Raw genomic sequence first — 19,803 nt, 5'->3', positions numbered from 1 at the left:
GAAATTTGTTTTGAAATCTTACAAATAGATTTTTTTTTTTTTTTTTTTTTTTTTTTTTTTTTTTTTTTTACTCTAAGTTTCGTTTAGCTTGTTATTGATAATCTTCTTTAATATTCAAAAAATCAATTATTGTTTCTTTGCCTATTTGAGACCTTCGTATGGAGAGAGAGAGAGAGAGAGTATAATACTCCAAAGGGAAAATGATTGCATATTGCTTGTTTTAAAAATATATAAGTAGTTCAAATGTTTAGTCAAATGTTTAATTAGCTTCTACTTGCATCGAAAGAAAGTTCAATAGCAAAATGTTGTGCGATGATATATCTTGGATTGAGGTGTTTTTGTACTTTTCAATATATCAAAAGCTTATATTCTACAAGAAGTTTTCCATCAAATTTAGAGTTCAAATCAACAATTACTATAAATTGAAAGAGATTTGACACAAGCGTGCTCATATTAGGGGCCTTTTTGGATATTATCAAGCTCATGAAGGACGACGTGGAAAATTTTCTTATTAATAGAACTATAGACACATGCAATTATGCAATACCTAAAATATGTTATAATTATACTTATATTTAAGTTTTTGAATATCTTATTATTGAACCAATGCTTCCAAATATTAAGAGTATTCAAATATTTAGCTTAAAACTACTTAAATTTTGTCTAATTTTAAACGTAACTTTATTCACAAGTCAAATTCTTTTTGACAGATAAAAAAACCTCATAATAATCGTGACAAAGTTTCCTTATTTGTAAATAATTCGGTACCATTTTGTTGATTTACGCTACCAAGGCATGTAAAGAATATTCCACCAATATTATGCTATGAGGATTGAGGAGACTTCTAGTTAGTTACTCTCCCTCTTTCTCTTCCCATAATAAATCCTAACTAACGATTAAATCAAAGAAGGAAAAAAAAAAAAAAAAAACGAAGTAAAAAGAAAAAACAAAACAAAAAAAAATCCCCTTAAATTTTCATTGAAACGTTTCGATTGAATCACCATAACCTTCAATGGAAAATGGCGGGTCGAGGTTTTCTCGATCATTCATGGCGGCTACGATGTCGAACATTCCAGTTTCACCTTCTACTTCTTCGTCTTCTTCATTTGCTTCGTCTTCGAATTCATCTTCAATTTTCACCAATGTTCCTCTGATTTCTGCGTTTATTGCTTTTATTCTAGCTCAATCGATCAAAGTCTTGACTACCTGGTACATTTTCTAACCTTTTTTTTAGCTGAATTTTGTTTGGTTTTTGCTAATTTTGGATCTGTAATTTTGTTGTTATTGTTTTTTGTGATTTAGGGTTGACCTTGATTTTTAATTATTTTATCGATGCGCAAAATTGGATTTTATTTAGGTTTTTTTTTATGGAAATTGTTGGTGTTCTTGATTATTTTCTGCTTGAATTTGAATTTGAGTTTATCTTGATGATTTGTAGCTGATGTTTGATGCATTCTTGATTATCTTGATGCTTGAATTAAATTGGGTGAAGAGAATGTGTTTTTGTGTGAAATTGGCATGATAGTTGCGAATGATAGGCCTAGATTGTTGTTGAGTGGTCTAATATTGGATTAGTCGGGTCTAATAATCGTGCTGAGATTTAGAAGACTTTATCATTTGGGGCCAATTCGTGGCATTCGCTCGAAATCTGTGTAATTACATGAGAGGGCTTGTTGGTTACAATCAAGAATCAATTTAGTTATGAGGTTGGTAATGATCATATAATATACGTTGAGAAAAAAGATGATATCAGATTCTTTGCTATTTTTTTAATGATATAGTATATCACTCGTAGATCACTCAAGATACTGTGGCTGATATACGGGATTGTTACTGGGATTTGGGATTAAATGTTGACGCTGGAGGCGAATATGTGATTGTGGTTTCGATTGGTCATCGAAATGTACATGTAACATAATGGTAGGAGTTCAAAATACACATGTAATGAATTGGTAGGAGTTTGGATGAAATTTAAATGTTATCAAGATTATGAGTTGAGGATAGAATGATTTCAATTACAATGTATAGCTCACTAACCTCTTTGAATATCAACCTGATCACTTGCTTTCCATGGTCAAAAGATGTTTGTATAGCTTCCAATAATTTGGGATGAATCCACTTCATGGAAATCACAATGAGAAAAATTAGAAAAGCCTTCATATTTGTGTTTAAAGAAGAACAAAAACTTTTTTTTCAAACCTTTGTTTGAATCATGTCTGATTCATCTTATTTGAAGAATTAAAGGTTTCCATTAAAATTACTTCACACTTCCCAAATAGATTCATAGTATATCCACATTCCTGGACAGGAGGCCTCCGCTCCCTGTCAAAAAACTGGAATCTATGAAGGCTATAAGCCAAGTGAAATATGCATCAAATTCCTTACCCAACCATCGTTTATTTCAATGTTGCTTAAGCACATGCCACATTGGTACAATTTCCTCGCAGCCCTGAAAATAAGACGCTAAAATTTAGCAGACGGGATAGATTTCCAATTGCTTGATGTATCTCTCTGTCTGGCTGTATAGGCTTAAATTGTCCTTATATAAATAGCCTAACATCTTATTGTAATGCTACATGTGATCTCTACCTCTTGCTAAAAGACCCTTTGAGTCCTCTTCTAGTATATCTCTGCTTCAGATTAGTGACTGTCCACCTCAGTTTTAGCAGAATGTCCCTGTCCTTGGCATTTTCCATCAGACCTCAGATATCTATGATTTGCCAATCAACTTTCTTAACAAACCACAGCTGAAGAACAAGTGGTGTGTCGAGTCACGAGTCTTCTCCATAGACACATAGAAGCCAGTTTTGACTAGTTACTTCATCACATTCGTTGGGAAGCAATAAAACGAGTGGATAATAGATAGGGTTTGAAGAAAAACACTCTTGATGAATTGCATCATCAATCCATAAGATAGAGATATGAAGTAACAAACTAACAATATTGTATTTTGGTTTCGATCTTGGCAACCAAAATGTCACATTGCTATTTATGCTTTGTAATTGATTTTGTGGGTTTTATTATATCATGGTTTTCTTCATCAATTTTTGGTTAGATAGTTACGTATTCCATGATTAGAACTATTCTAATTCAGCAACTCTATCTTTCATTTGCTGATAAGAATACCTGTATATTTATTTACCCTAAGAGGCTTAAGGTTTGATAGATTTTCAGGTACAAGGAAAGAAGATGGGATCTTAAACAGCTCATTGGTTCGGGTGGAATGCCGTCATCCCATTCTGCCACCGTCACAGCTCTAGCTGCTGCCATTGGGCTTCAAGATGGTTTTGGAGGTTCAGTTTTTGCAGCTGCATTGATCTTAGCATGTGTGGTATGCTCTTCCCCGTCCTCTCATCTTCTGAATGGATGATTGTGTAAACATGCACTTGTGAACAGTCGGGTGATTTTCCCCCTGTTTTCTTTTATATACTTTTTTGGTGGATGCAGGGAAAAGGGGGGCTGGGGGAGCTTTATAAGGGGCTATATGCATGGTGTATGGATTTATGGCTGGCTTCAAGTTTTAAATGTTATGGTGTCCTGTTCTGAGAACTATGTATTGCATGAGTTACACCTCTTGTTTCTTATAAATTTCTTTTGCTGCTCTCTTCTTTACCTTTGCTGGCCTCTCATAATGGTGCAGTAACCAAAGAAAAACTATCTTTACCTTCTCCTGAAACACTCCTGTAGGAATAACCTTTTGGTGTTGGGATTTGTTAGTTGTTGGCTCAATTAACTAATTTTTATGATTAGAATAATTGCCTTTTTTAGTTATCTGAGAGGCTAATAAAAACTGAATATTTTGTCTTTACTTTCTTTGATATCTTGGGTAATCCCTGTGTGTAAAACCTATCAACATTTTGTACATTATACATATTTGCGGATTTTAAATTAGTTGCTATACTATGTAATCATGAAACTGAATTATTGTTGAAAAACGATTTTTTATTCTCGTATATGCTCAAGCTAGTCTCTTTGCAGGTCATGTATGATGCAACTGGTGTGAGATTACATGCTGGACGGCAAGCAGAGGTTGTTTATACACGTCCTGCTAGTTCTCATTGTGACAAATTTATTTGCTTGTATATTATTTATCTCTCACTACATTCTGATCACTTTTATTTTGCAGGTTCTAAACCAGATAGTGTATGGACTGCCTGCTGAACATCCTCTTGCAGAAAGTAGACCATTGCGGGAGCTTCTTGGCCATACTCCTCCTCAGGTTGGTCAAAAGCATTTATATATGAAAGATAATTCTGAGTTATAATTTAATCTTTGTTACTCAGATTTGAGTTATTGTGTCCAAATAAAGGGTTTTCTATCCAAGTTTTGAACTCGGATTTTTTATGACTTTTTTTTTGAGTTTTGTCCAAATGAAGTGTCAAGTGGACTCAAGTCGGTGTGAAGGATGCAATATAAAATTATAAATGCTAGAGATGGTATGAAGAGTTGAGTATCATAGGATCTAATATGTATGTCAGTTAAATCTCACATCAATAGTCTGACTTAAGATTTTATGTCAGACTAAGATTTGCAGAAAGTAGACTAAGCTGCGAAAGGGAAATTGAATATGCTGATTTCTGGGGTTGACTACACTTTTTGAACTACACCACCCCCCCCCCCCCCCCCTCTCACAAATAAAAGAGGGCACAGCAGTTCAAATGCCTCTGTGGTTTTTATGTTTGATCAGGCAAGAAAGTCTCCTTAAAACATAATTCTGAGGTGTAATTCTAATCTGTTTTATTCACATTCAAATAATTACTGCGAACATGGTATCTTCTACTAAGTGTTTCGTCAGGTGTCCGTACTCATGTCGTCAAGGATGTGTTCAATTAGTAGAGATGATATGAAGAGTTGAGTGTCATAGGTTCTGATACACATCATATAAATCTCACATCAAATTTCCGCATCATTTATTTTCTTGATGGAAGGATACTGAATATTTTTTGTTTCATTCTCTAAATAATCACAGGTCATTGCTGGTGGATTGTTGGGTATCATAACAGCTAGTATGATTTATATGATCATCAGTATTGCTACTCGGATTACACTGTAGAAGATATCATTGCCATTCATCACAATTCAAGCCATCACCAGTTGTAACCTGCATATATGTCTGTAAAATTGATAGCATCGAACAGGGATTTCTGATATTATTCTCTTTAGAAACATTTAACTTCTTCATATTCATTAGAGGACTAGTTTTGTTAGAGATTCGAGGTCTGGTATTGCAAGTCTCTACAAGGTAGCTTTCCAGACATCTAAAAGATATACATATAACCTTTGTCATTTGTAGTAAAACTAGCATTTGTTGCAGAAAGATGAATCTAAGCTGTGAAGTTGGATGTAAGGGTATTATTGTACTATCTAGATGGAAAATAGATGTACTGCATCAAGGACACTGTCTTTGACAAAGCTGTAATTCTCTTTTTCAAAAAATTTCTCATATTTTGTGTCATCTTCTGCTCAATATCTCATAGTCTGCAATTCTGCATTATCATTATTTTCAGGTTTTTTTATTTTTTTTTATTTTTTTTATTTTTTTTGCAGAAAAAATCTAAAACATATACATTTAACTTTTCTCATCGGTTGTAAATCTAGCATTTGTTGCAGAAAGATGAATCTTAAACTGTGGTGTTGGGTGTAATGGTATTATTGTATTATTATTCCTTTTTTTTCCCTCATACTATCATCTTGTGTTCAATATCTTATACTCTGCATTACCATTAACGGCTATTTCACCAAATGCCACTGAGCACTTTAAAAATTCACCAAATGCCATCGGACTTTTCAGAATTCAGCAAATGCCACTGACAAATAGTACAATGACACCACGTGCCATTAATGAGGTTTGGCCGTTAGTTCTCAGTTACTGCGAAACTCATTTCATGAAATGCCACTAAACAGTTTACATATTTCACCAAATGTCATTACTTTTGTAAATTTTTACACAAAATACCTCTGATTTAATGAGTTGCAACGGCTAGTTTGTTTCACCATTTTTGAATTTTTTTTTTGGGGTAAACTAGCCGTTATACCCATTTTTTTTTTATAAATTCGACACTAAGAATACATATAGCAGCCCTTTGTTATGTAATCATGAGTTTGATATCAAACACGTCCTCCTCAATACATGAGTATGCATATATTAGAGTTCCAAAAAATTTTTGCAAGTGTGGTATAAAATACGCAATTAGAAGCTCGGAGTCAACATCTAATCCACAAAGGTTGTATTATAAGTGTGATTCATGTAATAGCTTCAAATGGTGCAAAGCTCAGATGCAAGAAGAAGGACAAAGCAAGGGAAGATCTTTTGTAAGGGATGACTCAGGACAAAGCAATTTGTATGAAGAATTGAAACAAATGAAGAAGAAAATCAAGCAACAGCAAAAAGTTCTCAATTGTATAATGAAATTAGGGGCACTGATGTGTGTTGTAGTTGTGATTGTAATGATGAAATGAAGTATTGTATTTGCAATGAAATTTAATAAAGAGGGAAATTAAATCATGTGCATAATATATATTAGCTTCCTGTTCTAAACATGTGTTCAAAAGTAGCTTCCTGTTTGCATAAGTTTCCCAAAAGAATTACAAGGATATGTCAAAATAAACAAGACAATACAGCACACACTACACTGATTATGTTCAAAAAATTACAGGGGTAAACTGGTTGTGCATTAAAAAGGTGAGTTGTTGTGCATTCATGTTGCTCTCTTTGTTTTCTTCTTGGGATGAGAGGTGGCCTTTGATGTGCTTGCTTCAGTTGTAGAGTTTTTTTTCCTAGATGCACAAGTCAACATGTTGTGCCCCAACTTACCACATAAGCTGCACTTAACTGTTGAATGCCTCTTCCCTTTCCTAGCTTCATTTGGCCCTCTTCTTCTTTGCTTTTTTGGTCTTCCTGCAGATCTTTTCACCAATGGTGGTAATATGTTAGACAGGTTGATTGATGGCCATTAACTTGGGTCAGGCATTGGGTGCATATGCTCTGCACAAGTAAGCTTGTATGCCTTCCCTTTGAAACAAGGAGCTACAAAGTCTATAGGTTGTAGCCTCTGGTGATAAATAACCCTTAGTACATGTTTGTAAGGGATTCCTGAATGCTGCCACTTCCCACACCCACAAGTGCCTCTACTAAGCTTGATGGGAAAATGCACATGTTGGTCTCTCACCTCAAATTCATCACTACCACATGGGGTTGCATAACACAACCTAGACTCATCTGATCTTGTTTGCAGAATCTTTGTTGCATATTCAGTCGGGTTCATATCCCCCATGCCTATAGCTTTGTCAAACCTTGAGCCAATCCTCTTCATTGCCCACTGCCTTATAGCTACAATACAACATTCACAATAAGTATAAAAATAGAGAATGCACTTGTGTTGATGCAAGTAGTTCTGTGTTGATGTGGTTACCTTCAATTAATTTCAGAACAGGTAGATCCCTGTAGGGCTGTGTGCATGAGTTGAAAGATTCTACAAAGTTTGTTGTGTTATGATCACAACACAACGCAGGATCAAACTTATGTCTAGACCATACCTCAGTGCAGCTCTGTAAGTATTCAACAGCCTTAGGATTGTACTCAAGTATCTTCTGCACTGCTTTGTTGAATATATACTCATTGTATGCATCAGCTGCAATCCAGAAAAGCTTATGGAAGGCTGAACCACTAAATCCCTTGGCCTTGCAGTTTGTGTACAAGTGCTGGCAACATACTCTTCTAGTTGCTCTGGGAAATGTTTCATGAATTGTTGTGTCAACACCCTGCAAGGAAAGTCATCAGTTAATATCTGAGATAATAAATCACATGTAATAAAGTGTTTTAAAGGTGGGTTAGCTTCATTCTATCAGAGATGAAGGTCCAATCATCTCTACTGCAGCCTTCCTTCTGAAAAAGGCATTTCAAATTCCTTAGGAAATAACCCCAGCTGTCAATGCTCTTAGTGCCAACCACTCCATAAGCAATGAGAAAAATCTCATTGTTCCCATCAATCCCAACTACAGTTAGCAAGATTTCTTTGAAATGTCCACTTAGCTGAGCTCCATCAATGCCAATTATAAGTCTACAGCCCCCCAAGAATCCCCTAGCTTAGGCAGCAAAAGAAAAAAAAACAAGCCTTGAATCTTGGTGGCTCATTTGCATTTGATTCACCCCAAGTGACAAGAGCATAACTACCTGGGTTAGTCTCTTTCTCCATTTCAGCATACTTAGGCAATAGTGAGTATGCCTCTCCAAAACCACCATGAATCCTCTCCTTGCACATTGTCTTCACCTTGTAAAATAGCCATTTTTAACTTGAATCCTAAACCTTTCCATACAGAGTCTTTGTAAAGACTCAACTGGTATGTCAGGATTGGCTTCAATGTCTAACTGCAGATGTCTACACAGCCACTCAGATTTTACAACTGGATTAATCTTCAGCCTTCCACAACTTCTATGCTCCCTTGTCAAAGTCTTGATTGCCCATCTCACCTTGTCTGTCATGGTGGAAACATGAATTCTCCAGTTGCATGTATCTATAGCACACCTTGCTATAAATCCTGTTTTGTCACTTTTTTCAACATAAACACCAAATCCTTCTTGTATACAGTAGTCTTTGAAAACTTCCAGAAATGATTCCCTGTCTCCAAATATCAACCATGGCTCTAATCTGATGGCTCCAAACTCTTGATAAGTCCAAATTTTACCATTCTTGTAGGTCTTATCCATGGTTGAGCTGCCATCAAGATAATCCCCAAATTGTTTCTCAGGAATGTCATCATGCAGACAATCTATCTCTGTCTCCTCCTCTATGAAGTCACCAATATCTGCTTCATCATCATCTTCAACTTCTTCACTGCCTGATTGTATGTAATCATCATCTTCACTATCACTACCAAACTCATCAGACCTCTCCTCACTTAATTCATCAGGTGCTCTGTTGTAATACCCCGTATTTTTATACGCATTTTATTTAAAATAAGTATTTTGTGAAGTATTTAAATAAATTGAAATGTTTTATTTATAGTATTTTAATTATTTATTTTAATAAGTTTGAAAATATTTTATAAAAGGAAAGTTCGTTTAATTAATTATTTTGTTTAAGTTGGGGTTTAATTTAAGGAAGTTTTATTTTTGTAAAGTTTTATTAGGAGAGGGATTAGGAAAGATTAAAAAGGGAAAGTTTAGGAAGAAGGGTTTCTAGAGAAAGGGTATAAATATTCAACACTTGGGGAAAATCAAACTTTGCCCAGAGTGGAGAAAACCCAAGGTAAATTTTCTCTCTCTTCTCCTTTATTTTCTTTCTTTTTCCCCTTCCCTTTTTTTTCGGCCTTCACCACCGCCGGCCACCACCACCACCGGTGGGCCTCCGGCCACCAGCAGCACCAGCCGGCAACAGCGGCAGCCACCGGCACTGACAACAACCGGTAGTGGCGCCGGCCTGCTGTCCGGCTGCTCCTCTTCTTCGAAAAAAAATAAAAAAAAAATAATCTTTTGTTTTAAAAATTGATTTAATCTTAGATCTAATTATTAAATATGAGTTTTGTGATTAATATTATGATGATTGATTATAAGTAGTATGTAATTTAATTTTCAGATTTTAATTCTAATTAAAAAGCCCCAATTTTAAACCCTAGATTTATAAATTATTAATTATTGAAGGATTATGATATAGGATGGTTTAAACCTTTGATTTAAGTGTTTTAAAGCCTAATTACAGCAAGTTTTCATTAAAATATAATGCTGGAATTTTTGGTAGTGCATTAAAAATCAAGTTTCTTTAAGGAATTTTAATTACCCATCAATTGGAATTAAAGTATGATGTTTTAAATATAATTTCAGCTTATTTTAATTAAATTATGAGGCGTTTAATAATAGTATATATTGCTGGAAATTTGTGTAGAGAGGATTTTAATACTCTTCTTTTATTTTAAATTGTAGGAGACTTCGAAAAGAGTGATTTCTATTAGTCATGGTGATATTAAGATCGTATTCAAGCTACGTTCGCGTACTTAGCATAATTTTGATGATGTAGTAGCATGCTAAATGTGATTAATTGATTACAAGTAGTATCATGCTAGATTTGGAATGGAAATTGTGATTTGGTTGTTATTGGTGATTGAATTATGAAGCATAATTTATTTGTGATGGATTAATGGTTAGAAAATAATAGTTTAGAATGTTGAATATGAACCACACTTTTATTTATGGCATGATAGAAAGCATGTTTAATTAAACTAAATGTTTAATTTGGATTGGAATATAAAAAGGGAATTTTATTATGGTTCATATAATTTTTATTGATGCTATAAGCATGGGAAAGGAGCTATGTAAGTGTCTATGTACACGAGGAATAAATTGTATGTTGGTGTCTTAGTGCACTTAAGGTGTTTTTAACACCGAGGGATAGGATTTTTGGCGCATTAAGCGTTTAAGGTGTCTTTGACACCGAGGTAGATTTAAAAAGGGTTCAACATTAAATATTATGTAGTCACTAATTATTCAAGAATTAAATTGGAGTGTTTAATTGTTTGAATGATTATAATTTTTGATGTTATTATGATTTGAGAGTCATCACCAAGTTTAATAATATGTAAAGAACGTAAAGTAAAAGAGATTACGCACCAAAACTCTTGGAACGTATATACCTTAAGTATGAACATATGGGGGGAGTTATGCGACTTTATATTTGACCATAACTTCTACTGGGAGTACAGGACGCTGTATTTTCCTTTTATTATTATGCGCAGGAATCCCGCCACTTACGAGTGGTTCTTTTATACTGGCACGGTTAGCTCCCGTGTTAGTACCCCTTTATTGGGGCAGATTAGGGGGGAAACCCGTTCGATGCGTAATTAAAACTAAATAAATTATTTAGTTACTTAGTTGAGAAGTTTTGTTGAATGTTGTATGCTTGAAAAACACGTGCAACAAGGTAAGTTGTGTGTTGATAGGTAAATGCATGTTAGTGTGTTTCATTACGCTTATGTGCTCAGCTTTGCTGATTGTGTGTTTGTGTGTTTGTTGGCCTTGTCTATACATTGGCCCTATAATGACCCATTTTTAATGGAGAGTAGTGGAAACAAGTAGAGAGAAGCTTTTCAGGTGATGAACATATTCATGATGGGCATGAGTGAAGAGCGAATCATGCTAGTTTCCATAAGTAATCGATGTGTTATTGCTTTTATTTATTTTATGATATTTCTATTGCGAGACTAACATAAAGGTTTTTAATTGAATTGGTTTGTTAAGGGCCTACAATGGTTCCAAGTTGTAGATTTGACTTTGTTTTACTTTGATTTGACTTTATTTTCGCGAGTTGACTTTTAAGTTGATTTGTTTTAAAATATTTTAAAGGGGAGTCATCCGCTGTGTGTCTTTGATAGTTGCCTTAGCCGTTTTCACGGTGGCGGTAATATCTTAAATGTTCCTATTTAAAGTTTTAAATAGGGCACAACAGGTGTTTTAAAAGAAAGGAATTTCTAGGGTGTTACATCCGTTCCTTACTCTATTTCTTTCTGATCTCCTTAAAGTAACACCTTGCCCCTCAGAAGTAACCTTTTTTGCAGCACTCTTCTTGGACCTGAATCCCTCAAGTCTTGATCTGCCTCCCTTTTTAGGTTTAGAACATGTAGCTGCTGCAGATTCTGGTACTTGGGTTGAGGTGGCTGGTGGTTCTGTTGCAGTTTGTGGTTGAGGTGAAATGGTGGTTCAGGTGAAAGTGGTGGTTCAGGTGAAACTGGTGGTGGGGTTGTTTGTGGTTCAGGTGAAACTGGTGGTTCAGGTGGAATGGTTGTTTGTGGTTGATTTGAAACTGGTGGTTGAGGTGGTGGGGTTGTTTGTGGTTGAGGGGAGGATTGGATTGTTTAACTTGGCCTTTTTTTGGGTGTTCTTTTCCTTTTCCTATGAGTCATTTTCCTCCTTGGACATGAGGTTTTGGGCTGGTTCAAAAGAGAAGTTGGTTGAGGGTGTTTAGGTGGAGTTGATGGTTGAGTAGTTTGTTCAGGCTCTGGCTGAGATGCCCCAGGGGAATACCTCCTCAGCTACTGGAGTGTCAAACACTCTTACATACTGAAGATCACCATCATCAACATTAGCAACAGGAACCTCAACTGCAACTTTAAAAGGTTGTTGTTCCTCCAACTCTCTCTCAGCCTGGGCCTTTTCTTGTTCCAATCTAGCCTTCTCAGCCATGCCCTTAACCCTTTTTATCCAATTAGTCTCAGCATCCTTAAACACCTGGCTAGGTCTTTCTTTTTCCTCTAAGAATATTACTATTGTTTCCTTACCTTGAAACCACTCCCACATTTTCAACATGTCCCTATCCCCACATAACTCCAACTTCCTATTAGTTCTAGGTGGAAGTACATACAAACTAAAGTATTTGGGAAGGATTACATTTTGCTTAGCAGAATCCTCAAACATGAACTCATACAAGTCCATTAGACTTGTTCTATCAGTATCATCAACCAATACATCAAAGCCCTGATCTCTGTAATGGACATCAAGCCACACTTTACTCATCCTATCAACAACAAATTACATATTACTTTACTGAACATCAACACACATCATTCATATCAACAACCACATACCAAAGCCTAACATACCAATACAAACATTGCCAAAATTTCATTTCAAGGACTCGACAATCACAAACCATAACAATGCCAAATCAATACCCACAAATAAGGTTTTTAACATGAATTTTAACATTAATTCGCACAGGTCAAGTCAATTTTCGCAGAAAAAATTAGAATCAGAAACCCTAAACCTAACTCAATTTTCGCAAAAAAAACTCAGAATCAGAACGCAAAGTGAAGATCGAAAGTGAGATTATTACCTTACTTGCTATCTCCAACACCCCGAAAAAAAATTCAGCTCACGCGATTTCCTTCTACTTCTTCCACTAGTTGTCACCGCTTTCTGGTTCGCCCAAGTTCATCAACAGATAAAGATACAATTTTGTTGCGTGTGTCGTTCAGGTGTTAAAGAACGCTTCTTCTTTGTTCATGGATTTGAGGGTTTGAATGATGATGAAACCTCGAAGAACAGAGGGAGGTATAGGAAGAAGAATGAGAGGAGGGGTTTTTTTCTTTTTGATCTAACTTGATGAAGTCAGAGAGTCAATGTGCTTTAAGGCACCATTAAACACAATAAAGGGCATAGTGGTCAATTCGCATTAACAGATTGTTAACGTCCACACCTCATTAATGGCACGTGGTGTCATTGTACTGTTTGTCAGTGGCATTTGGTGAATTCTGAAAAGTCCGATGTCATTTGGTAAATTTTTAAAGTTCTCAGTGGCATTTGGTGAAATAGCCGTTACCATTATTTTCAAATTTTTTTTTTTAATATAATTATTTTTATAGTATCACTTGGGTGAAGAAATTTTTGATTAGGCTTATGTAGATTTGCTGATTATTAGATGTTTTGAATGTCAATCAATCAATATTAGTCCCCGTTAATATTTTGGGTCGAACCAAGTTGAATTGAATCAATCATCTAGATTTTTAGGAATAAGTTGGGTCTTACAATTTGGTTTAGATAATCAGGTGTCATTCAGCTTCGCGGATTAAAATTATGTTGAGTAGAGTGCAATATAAAGCATAAGATAAACATATAATCTCAACTTATTCTGCATCTTTTTTAGCTCTATTACCTATCTAGGGTTCGATCATCAAAAATATTACCGGTGAGCTAAGCTCGATGTTAGAGGACACTTGATATTATGATGGAATGTTAAGAGTCACAAAATCAGTGCTCGCCTCTTTTATTCTCACATGATCTATGTTCTTGTTATATTGTTACCGGTGACATGCGAAAAAAAAAAGTAATTTCTCATCGCATTCACCTAAAGTTTCATAGTCATGTTATGGGGGTTATTAGTATACAAGTATATTGCTATGTATAATGATTTATGGGAGTATAGCATGCGTAATAAATTTTTACCATGATTGTCACAGAGCTTCATTCTAGCATACCAAATATCATTGGGATGACTTTTGAGCACTTCATGAAACAAACATATACTTTAGGCCCCAATAACTACCCATCCAAGAAATGGATCATGTGATCATAGGTTAGCATCGAATTTTATTAGCAAATACTAGTCCAAATTAGAATCGCCCTTGGAACAAGCTGGTTCATAAACAATATTTTGTATTTTCTATGATAATACATTGTTTAAACAGCCAGTGCAGCAACAACATTTTCAGAAATGCTAGTACAGATCAAGTTTAGCACACTGGCACGGAGGTTTTGGGGTATGGGAATGTACGATACGTTGACAATACCAACTTTCGTAATCTTATTATCAAATCTTTTATAACAATGTCCCTAACATTGTTAAATGACTTTAATCTACCTGTGCATCAAAAATATTTTCAGGCTTCTTATAAGCATGTCCCAAAACAACAGAAAAAACCTTATCCATTTCATAACTGGGGTAACGGATCTCTAACATTGCGCGCCAAGCAATATGCTGATCTGGCCTGACAAGAATGGCTCCTCGATCATTCATCCCACACAAATCCCACCAGGATGGCAAGTTTGGGGACTTTTTCACTTCTACAATGTTTATGCAATTCCCCACTGAGCATGGTGCGGCGTTATTGGCACGGTTGTATGGCCATATCACGCATACCTTGACAAGAACTTTGAGTTTCTCGGCTACCTTCAGTGTTGCATGAGCAAGATTGTAGGAAGACTCCACTGGTGCTATTATGAGAACAAATTCGACTTTATCTCCCGATACAAGGTCCAATGTAGAGAAGTTATCCTTCAAAAGGATAGCAGAAGAGTGAGAACGAGCAACAAAACATGCAGTATGTATAAATACAATCCCTTGGCAAAGAAGGTTCAAACAATATCTAGAAAATAAACACACATTTCATGTGAAAATGAGTAACTTCTATTGGTTATATAAAGAATAACTATTATTTACCAACCAAAGAAATTCAAATATAAGCAATGGATCAGCTGCAATGATCCAGTATACCTCATCAGAAACACTTGATAATGATTTCACTTCCATATGGGGAAGCCGTGAGCCTGGCTCTGATGATGGAACATAATCCCTTTGACGACCAGTGGGGACATTTTCAGCATCATGTATGACATTTTTATCCAATACAAGAGCACCCTCCTTGTATCTGGAGATAACAGATTCAAACATAATCATTGGAAACTCCTCTGTAGTATGCGCAAGGAGGCAAGGAATGCAGAACAAAAGATAGAATCTAATTGAAAACAGAAGTAACACCTGTAACCAAGATCCTCGGCAGGGAACTGGAGTTGAAGGCTCTTTCCTTCTTCGAAAATGCGCTTCAATCTGGCCAGCCTTGACAGGCCAACTGGGTTTTTATCATTCAAAATGGCTTGTGAAAGTTGTGCTCGGCCTATACTGAATAGCCCATCCAAAATCACTCTCTGAGCTCCAGATGGTAGAATTGAGCCGAGACCATCATTAATTACACGATGAACTGCCAAAGTAAGAATAAACAACTCATGAAGAGTGACTCATAATTAAGAGAAAAATAATGAATAAAGAAGTTAAAATTGCCAAGGTTGTGAAGTCTGAGAACCTGAGTTTGCAACAGTAGGGTCAAGTCCAAGGGCAGCAGGGACTTTCATGGCTGCTCTAAAGTTCTGAACACTGAGTGCAGTGTTGAATTTGGCAATCTACCAAGTGACAAAAATGGTTAAAAAATGAGAAATGAAGACTACAGAAACTCAAGAAGTAATAAAATAAGATAGCAGACCAAAGCAAATATGCCAATACCGGCCTCCGTTCTGTTTCATATGTGCTGAGAAGTGTGGTTGGGGCAATACCATTGACAACTGCTGCCAGCTTCCAAGCAAGATTTTGAGCATCCTGAATCCCAGTATTCATGCCTACAGAAAGCATGAAAAGTGATAAATAACTACAAGGCACAGTTGGGCCCAGAAGTGTGCCTTGAATCTTCAACTGGATATTCAAGAAACGCATAAATGGGAAGATTTGCTCATACCGAAACCACCAGCTGGAGGAAAACGATGAGCGGCATCACCAGCTAGAAAGACTTGGTTATTAAAGTCGAACTTCTCAGCAACTTCAGCATGCATTACCCAAGGCTTAATATCGATTACAGCTATATCTTCAAGCTCATGACCGACCAATTTAAAAATTAAATCCTCACACATCTAGGAACACAAAAACCAAAACATCTATTAAAATAGTGGATTCAGAAGTCTCCTACAGCATATAATATCTCCACGACTCTTTGTAGGTTGTATCTAGTCATGGTTCCTAGACTTTGGATGTATGATTACACCACATATTGCCAACTTAACCATTTATAACTATTATCTATAGGATTTGTCAAGCATGTATATATAATATACCTTTGGACTAAAATCTTCGAGATTCTGCTGTGGAGGATAATATGGTACCTGCCAGCTTATACAAGAAGTTGTTAACAAAGAGATGGCACACATCCAATCACAATAAATTAGAAAATGATGTCAAGAATACCTGCAATACAAATTCCCCTTGCTGAAGATCATGAGCAACAAGAACTCCAATTGCTTCAGTGTTGAATATAAAGAAAAGCATGCCTGGTCTTTCCTTGAGTAGATATCTTCCCAGGGCTTGGCTTGTAAAATGCACACTTACCAACTTTTGCAAGTCTCTTTCACCTTCCATCTCTATTCCAGCAAGCTTCCTCACTGTACTTCCCGCACCATCTGTGCCAATAAGAAAACCACACTGGATATCTTTCTTTAATGTCCGTCCATCCTAGTGAAAAGAAGAAGTAACATTAACACAATTATCAGTCACAGCAAAGGACAAGCACTCATGGCCCATCAAAATCTCCCTCTCTTTAATATCTTTATCACCTTCATGAATTTTAAAGTCAAGATTTTCTAGTTTCTTCAGCAGTAACCTGATTAGCTTGTATTGAGAAAAATGAGCAACAGAAACTGGGCTAGCAACTCGCTCAAAATCTGTAAAAGAGGGCATGATGATAAGCTGCTTGATGCTTTATGCATATTAGAACAGCCATGCAAGTAAATCATGTTGCCTACAATACTAAAAGCAGAAAGATTAGTAAAGTAGCATATCTAGGCCAAAAATATAGACTAATGCAGATGATGTAGACATAGTGGAACCATCTTCTTTAGAAAAAGAAAAGACATGGGGTCTTTGGTTCAATCTTTATTTGTATCATTCATAAGATTTTTTGGTTACATTATGACATCAAAATAAGCATACCTTGAGGTTGCATATGATCAACTGAACCAAGGACAGAACCAGATAGTGATGTACAGTAAATGAATTTTCTCCACAAATCTACAGGTGGTTGAAACTGCTGGATCTCCTCAGCTAGACAATCCAGTTTGCGGAAGACCTGGCAAGGAAATCTAAATGAAAACAGCACTAGCATTTCAGGATGCTATAAATCTGGAGTTACACCAAGCATATTGCCAAATGCTATGAACCATGAACCTACCTCCATGGATCTGTTGTTGATAAAATGAGCTTGAGGATGTCTAGAAAAAGCTGTGTTCTTCTCTAAGACTGCACATCTGACACCTGTAGGAAGAAGAATGCATCACAATCCCAAAAATTTGACAAAAAAGCACAATTTTAGCATAATTGTCAACCATTATAGTATAACTAGCTTTGGGAGAGAAGGTCAATGGAACTGGCAATTATAAAATCTTGGAAGTACAATTAAGTTTAAGATATCTAAGGTGCAGAAGAATAGGAAACTAGGCTTAATCCAAATAGCAAATTGCATTCCATGGAGCCTGTGCACTGGCTGAATTCCCCTATACACCTAACCTGCTGCCTGAATTTCAGCAGAGTTAGGCTGAACACTTCTATCAATCTTGAGTTTTCTCAGAATTACATTCCAAATGCTAGCATTGAAAAGGGCAAATGTTTCATCAATATCCTATCGTTTGTCTCAAGACTATAGAATAGCTCATCAGGTCACAAATAAGATTTTGGAGCGAATGTTCCAGATGATCCTTTTCTAAGGAACGGATAAACAATGTTCCCTAATTAGGCCAGCTCGAGATTTGGTACGAGTACACATTTTACTCTTAATATTGTTAAATTAGGCCAAAATGCACCACTTTAACGTATTGATTTGCCCTTTTAGGTTTGCAGGGGAATATGGAATTACGTAACCGTGGAATCTTCTGATACATCTTCTTGATGGTTTATTTAGAGGCTGTCATCAATTAAACCCTCCACATTTCTGAACATAATTTCTGCAGCCAATGAATTTCTCAAACACCACTGACAATAATAAAATTTCACTCTAAACCCCACCCAAACAGCACTAACGATCCCATTATAGCGACAGAAGTTTAAAATGCAGCTAACTCCGAGCTACAAATTCAATTTTTTCCACAATATCTCACTCTCACCTTTCCTAAAAAACTAACAAATGGGCATTTCAAAATCGTCATTCAATTTTTATTCACTCTCTAATCATATTAATAGCATAAACAATGATCAAATTAACATTCATTCCACAATCCAAACCATCAAACAATTTCAATCACACAAGAAAAAAACATAAACAGGCAAACTACCAAATGGGCACTCAAATTAGCATTACCCATTTCATCACTTCCCATCCAAACACAAAATAAGCATACAATACAATCATTTTTCACTAAAAATCCACAATTTAATTCAAATCACCCAAATAATTAATAAAAGAAAGAAAGAAAAGGGTTTAAGAGGGGTTTTACCTAATTTGGTGAGAAGTATAGAGAGAGATAAACCAACAGGACCAGCACCCACAATCAAAACTGGCAAAATGAAGTCATTCTCCTTAAATTTACTTGATGATAATGCGGAAACCCCTCTTTTGTGAAGAAATCTTAGACCAAATTCTTCAATTTTTGGTTCAAAATTGTTTCTTGTAATGTGAAAAACAGGATTGAGATTTCTCTTCATAAATTGAAGAATCCTCATTTTTGATAATTTGGTAGATAAACCCCAGATTAGTAACAAAGCTAGAGAAAATGGGATTTGATTTGAGTTGGGTTTTGGCAGGAGAAAAGGTGCATTGGTGCTATGGTGCTCCGGCCACCACGCTTGCTGTATGATTTTCACATTAATGAATCTTTTTTTTTTTTTTTTTTTTTTTTTTTTGAAATCATTAATGAATCATTGGTGTTGCTAATCTTTGAAAAAATTCAAGTTTTTCGACTAGAAACATTATCAAATGGTAAAATGGTAAATAAATACATTTTTCTTTTAACAAATTGAAGGAGCGATTTGCTTATAATTTTACAAATTTAACCTCTCATGTTGAGAAATTGGGGCACCAGCCGTCTTTTCGTCTTTGACTTTGGGTGAAAAGTTAAAAGTTGAAACTAATTGTGTTAGTTGATTTTGACCAAATGATTGTATTAACTAATTTGACTAAATGATTGTATAAAAGTATTTGGTTAATTAGAGTACCTACTTGTTTAAAGTTGTTTGAGTTTGCGAAATAAAAATAAGCTTTGAGAGTAGATAGTTGAATTAGAGTTTTAGATTAAATGAGGGGTATAAATATGATTTTCACCTTAAGTGTTTTTTTTTTTTTCTTCCTTAGTGTTCCACCCGATTCACCTTTTGGGTTAATTTGGATTCAGGGATCAATTCTTGATGGTTAGGTTTCACTCCCCTCCCAATTATTGTTGTGCGGGATCGAACACGCGGTCCTCTCTACCCAGTGCAATCCCAATCCACTAATAACCCATTGGTATTTTTACTTTAAGATGTTAGATGAGCTAATGAAAAGGCTCCTTATAACTTATTTAGGCCTTATTTG

The 19,803-nt window shown here is 35.7% G+C and overlaps 2 protein-coding genes and 1 pseudogene across 3 annotated transcripts; 1 reads left to right on the top strand and 2 right to left on the bottom strand.

Annotated features, from left to right (window-relative positions):
* Positions 1-899: 899 nt before the first annotated feature.
* LOC145581646 (uncharacterized) lies at positions 900-5,455 on the top strand. Its single transcript, XM_081638668.1, has 5 exons — positions 900-1,209; positions 3,175-3,331; positions 3,979-4,029; positions 4,127-4,219; positions 4,970-5,455. The coding sequence occupies exons 1-5, from the start codon at positions 1,013-1,015 to the stop codon at positions 5,051-5,053; spliced, it is 582 nt and encodes a 193-aa protein (XP_081494794.1). The 5' UTR covers positions 900-1,012; the 3' UTR covers positions 5,054-5,455.
* Positions 5,456-6,953: 1,498 nt separating this feature from the next.
* Positions 6,954-8,261, bottom strand: LOC145580635 (uncharacterized). The gene is made up of 4 exons (XM_081637767.1): positions 8,115-8,261; positions 7,921-7,995; positions 7,413-7,761; positions 6,954-7,330 (listed from the first exon to the last, which is right to left on the bottom strand). Exons 1-4 carry the CDS (start codon positions 8,259-8,261, stop codon positions 6,954-6,956), a joined length of 948 nt encoding a protein of 315 aa, XP_081493893.1.
* A 5,886-nt stretch (positions 8,262-14,147) lies between these two features.
* Positions 14,148-19,113, bottom strand: LOC145581645 (uncharacterized; annotated as a pseudogene). Its single transcript, XR_014099655.1, has 11 exons — positions 18,731-19,113; positions 17,473-17,555; positions 17,235-17,370; positions 16,494-16,966; positions 16,364-16,411; positions 15,991-16,162; positions 15,762-15,874; positions 15,565-15,661; positions 15,243-15,462; positions 14,979-15,132; positions 14,148-14,759 (listed from the first exon to the last, which is right to left on the bottom strand). The product of XR_014099655.1 is annotated as an uncharacterized LOC145581645 (transcript).
* Between the last annotated feature and the right edge of the window lie 690 nt (positions 19,114-19,803).

This window comes from Chenopodium album, chromosome 15 (genome assembly GCF_948465745.1).
Source record: "Chenopodium album chromosome 15, dcCheAlbu1.1, whole genome shotgun sequence".
Classification (NCBI taxonomy): domain Eukaryota; kingdom Viridiplantae; phylum Streptophyta; class Magnoliopsida; order Caryophyllales; family Amaranthaceae; genus Chenopodium; species Chenopodium album.
The sequence above is the reverse complement of the archived record's forward strand: the minus strand, read 5'-3'. Positions and strand labels throughout refer to the sequence as shown.

Bases quoted from the DNA above. Each gene is read 5' to 3' on its own strand.
- LOC145581646 (XM_081638668.1), top strand. From the start codon at position 1,013: ATGGAAAATGGCGGGTCGAGGTTTTCTCGATCATTCATGGCGGCTACG. The intron at 1,210-3,174 runs GTACATTTTCTA...ATAGATTTTCAG, and splicing joins ATCAAAGTCTTGACTACCTG to GTACAAGGAAAGAAGATGGG. The intron at 3,332-3,978 runs GTATGCTCTTCC...GTCTCTTTGCAG, and splicing joins CATTGATCTTAGCATGTGTG to GTCATGTATGATGCAACTGG.
- LOC145580635 (XM_081637767.1), bottom strand. From the start codon at position 8,261: ATGTGCAAGGAGAGGATTCATGGTGGTTTTGGAGAGGCATACTCACTA. The intron at 7,996-8,114 runs GCTTGTTTTTTT...TGCTAACTGTAG, and splicing joins ATGAGCCACCAAGATTCAAG to TTGGGATTGATGGGAACAAT. The intron at 7,762-7,920 runs GTTATTTCCTAA...CTTTCCTTGCAG, and splicing joins TAAGAGCATTGACAGCTGGG to GGTGTTGACACAACAATTCA.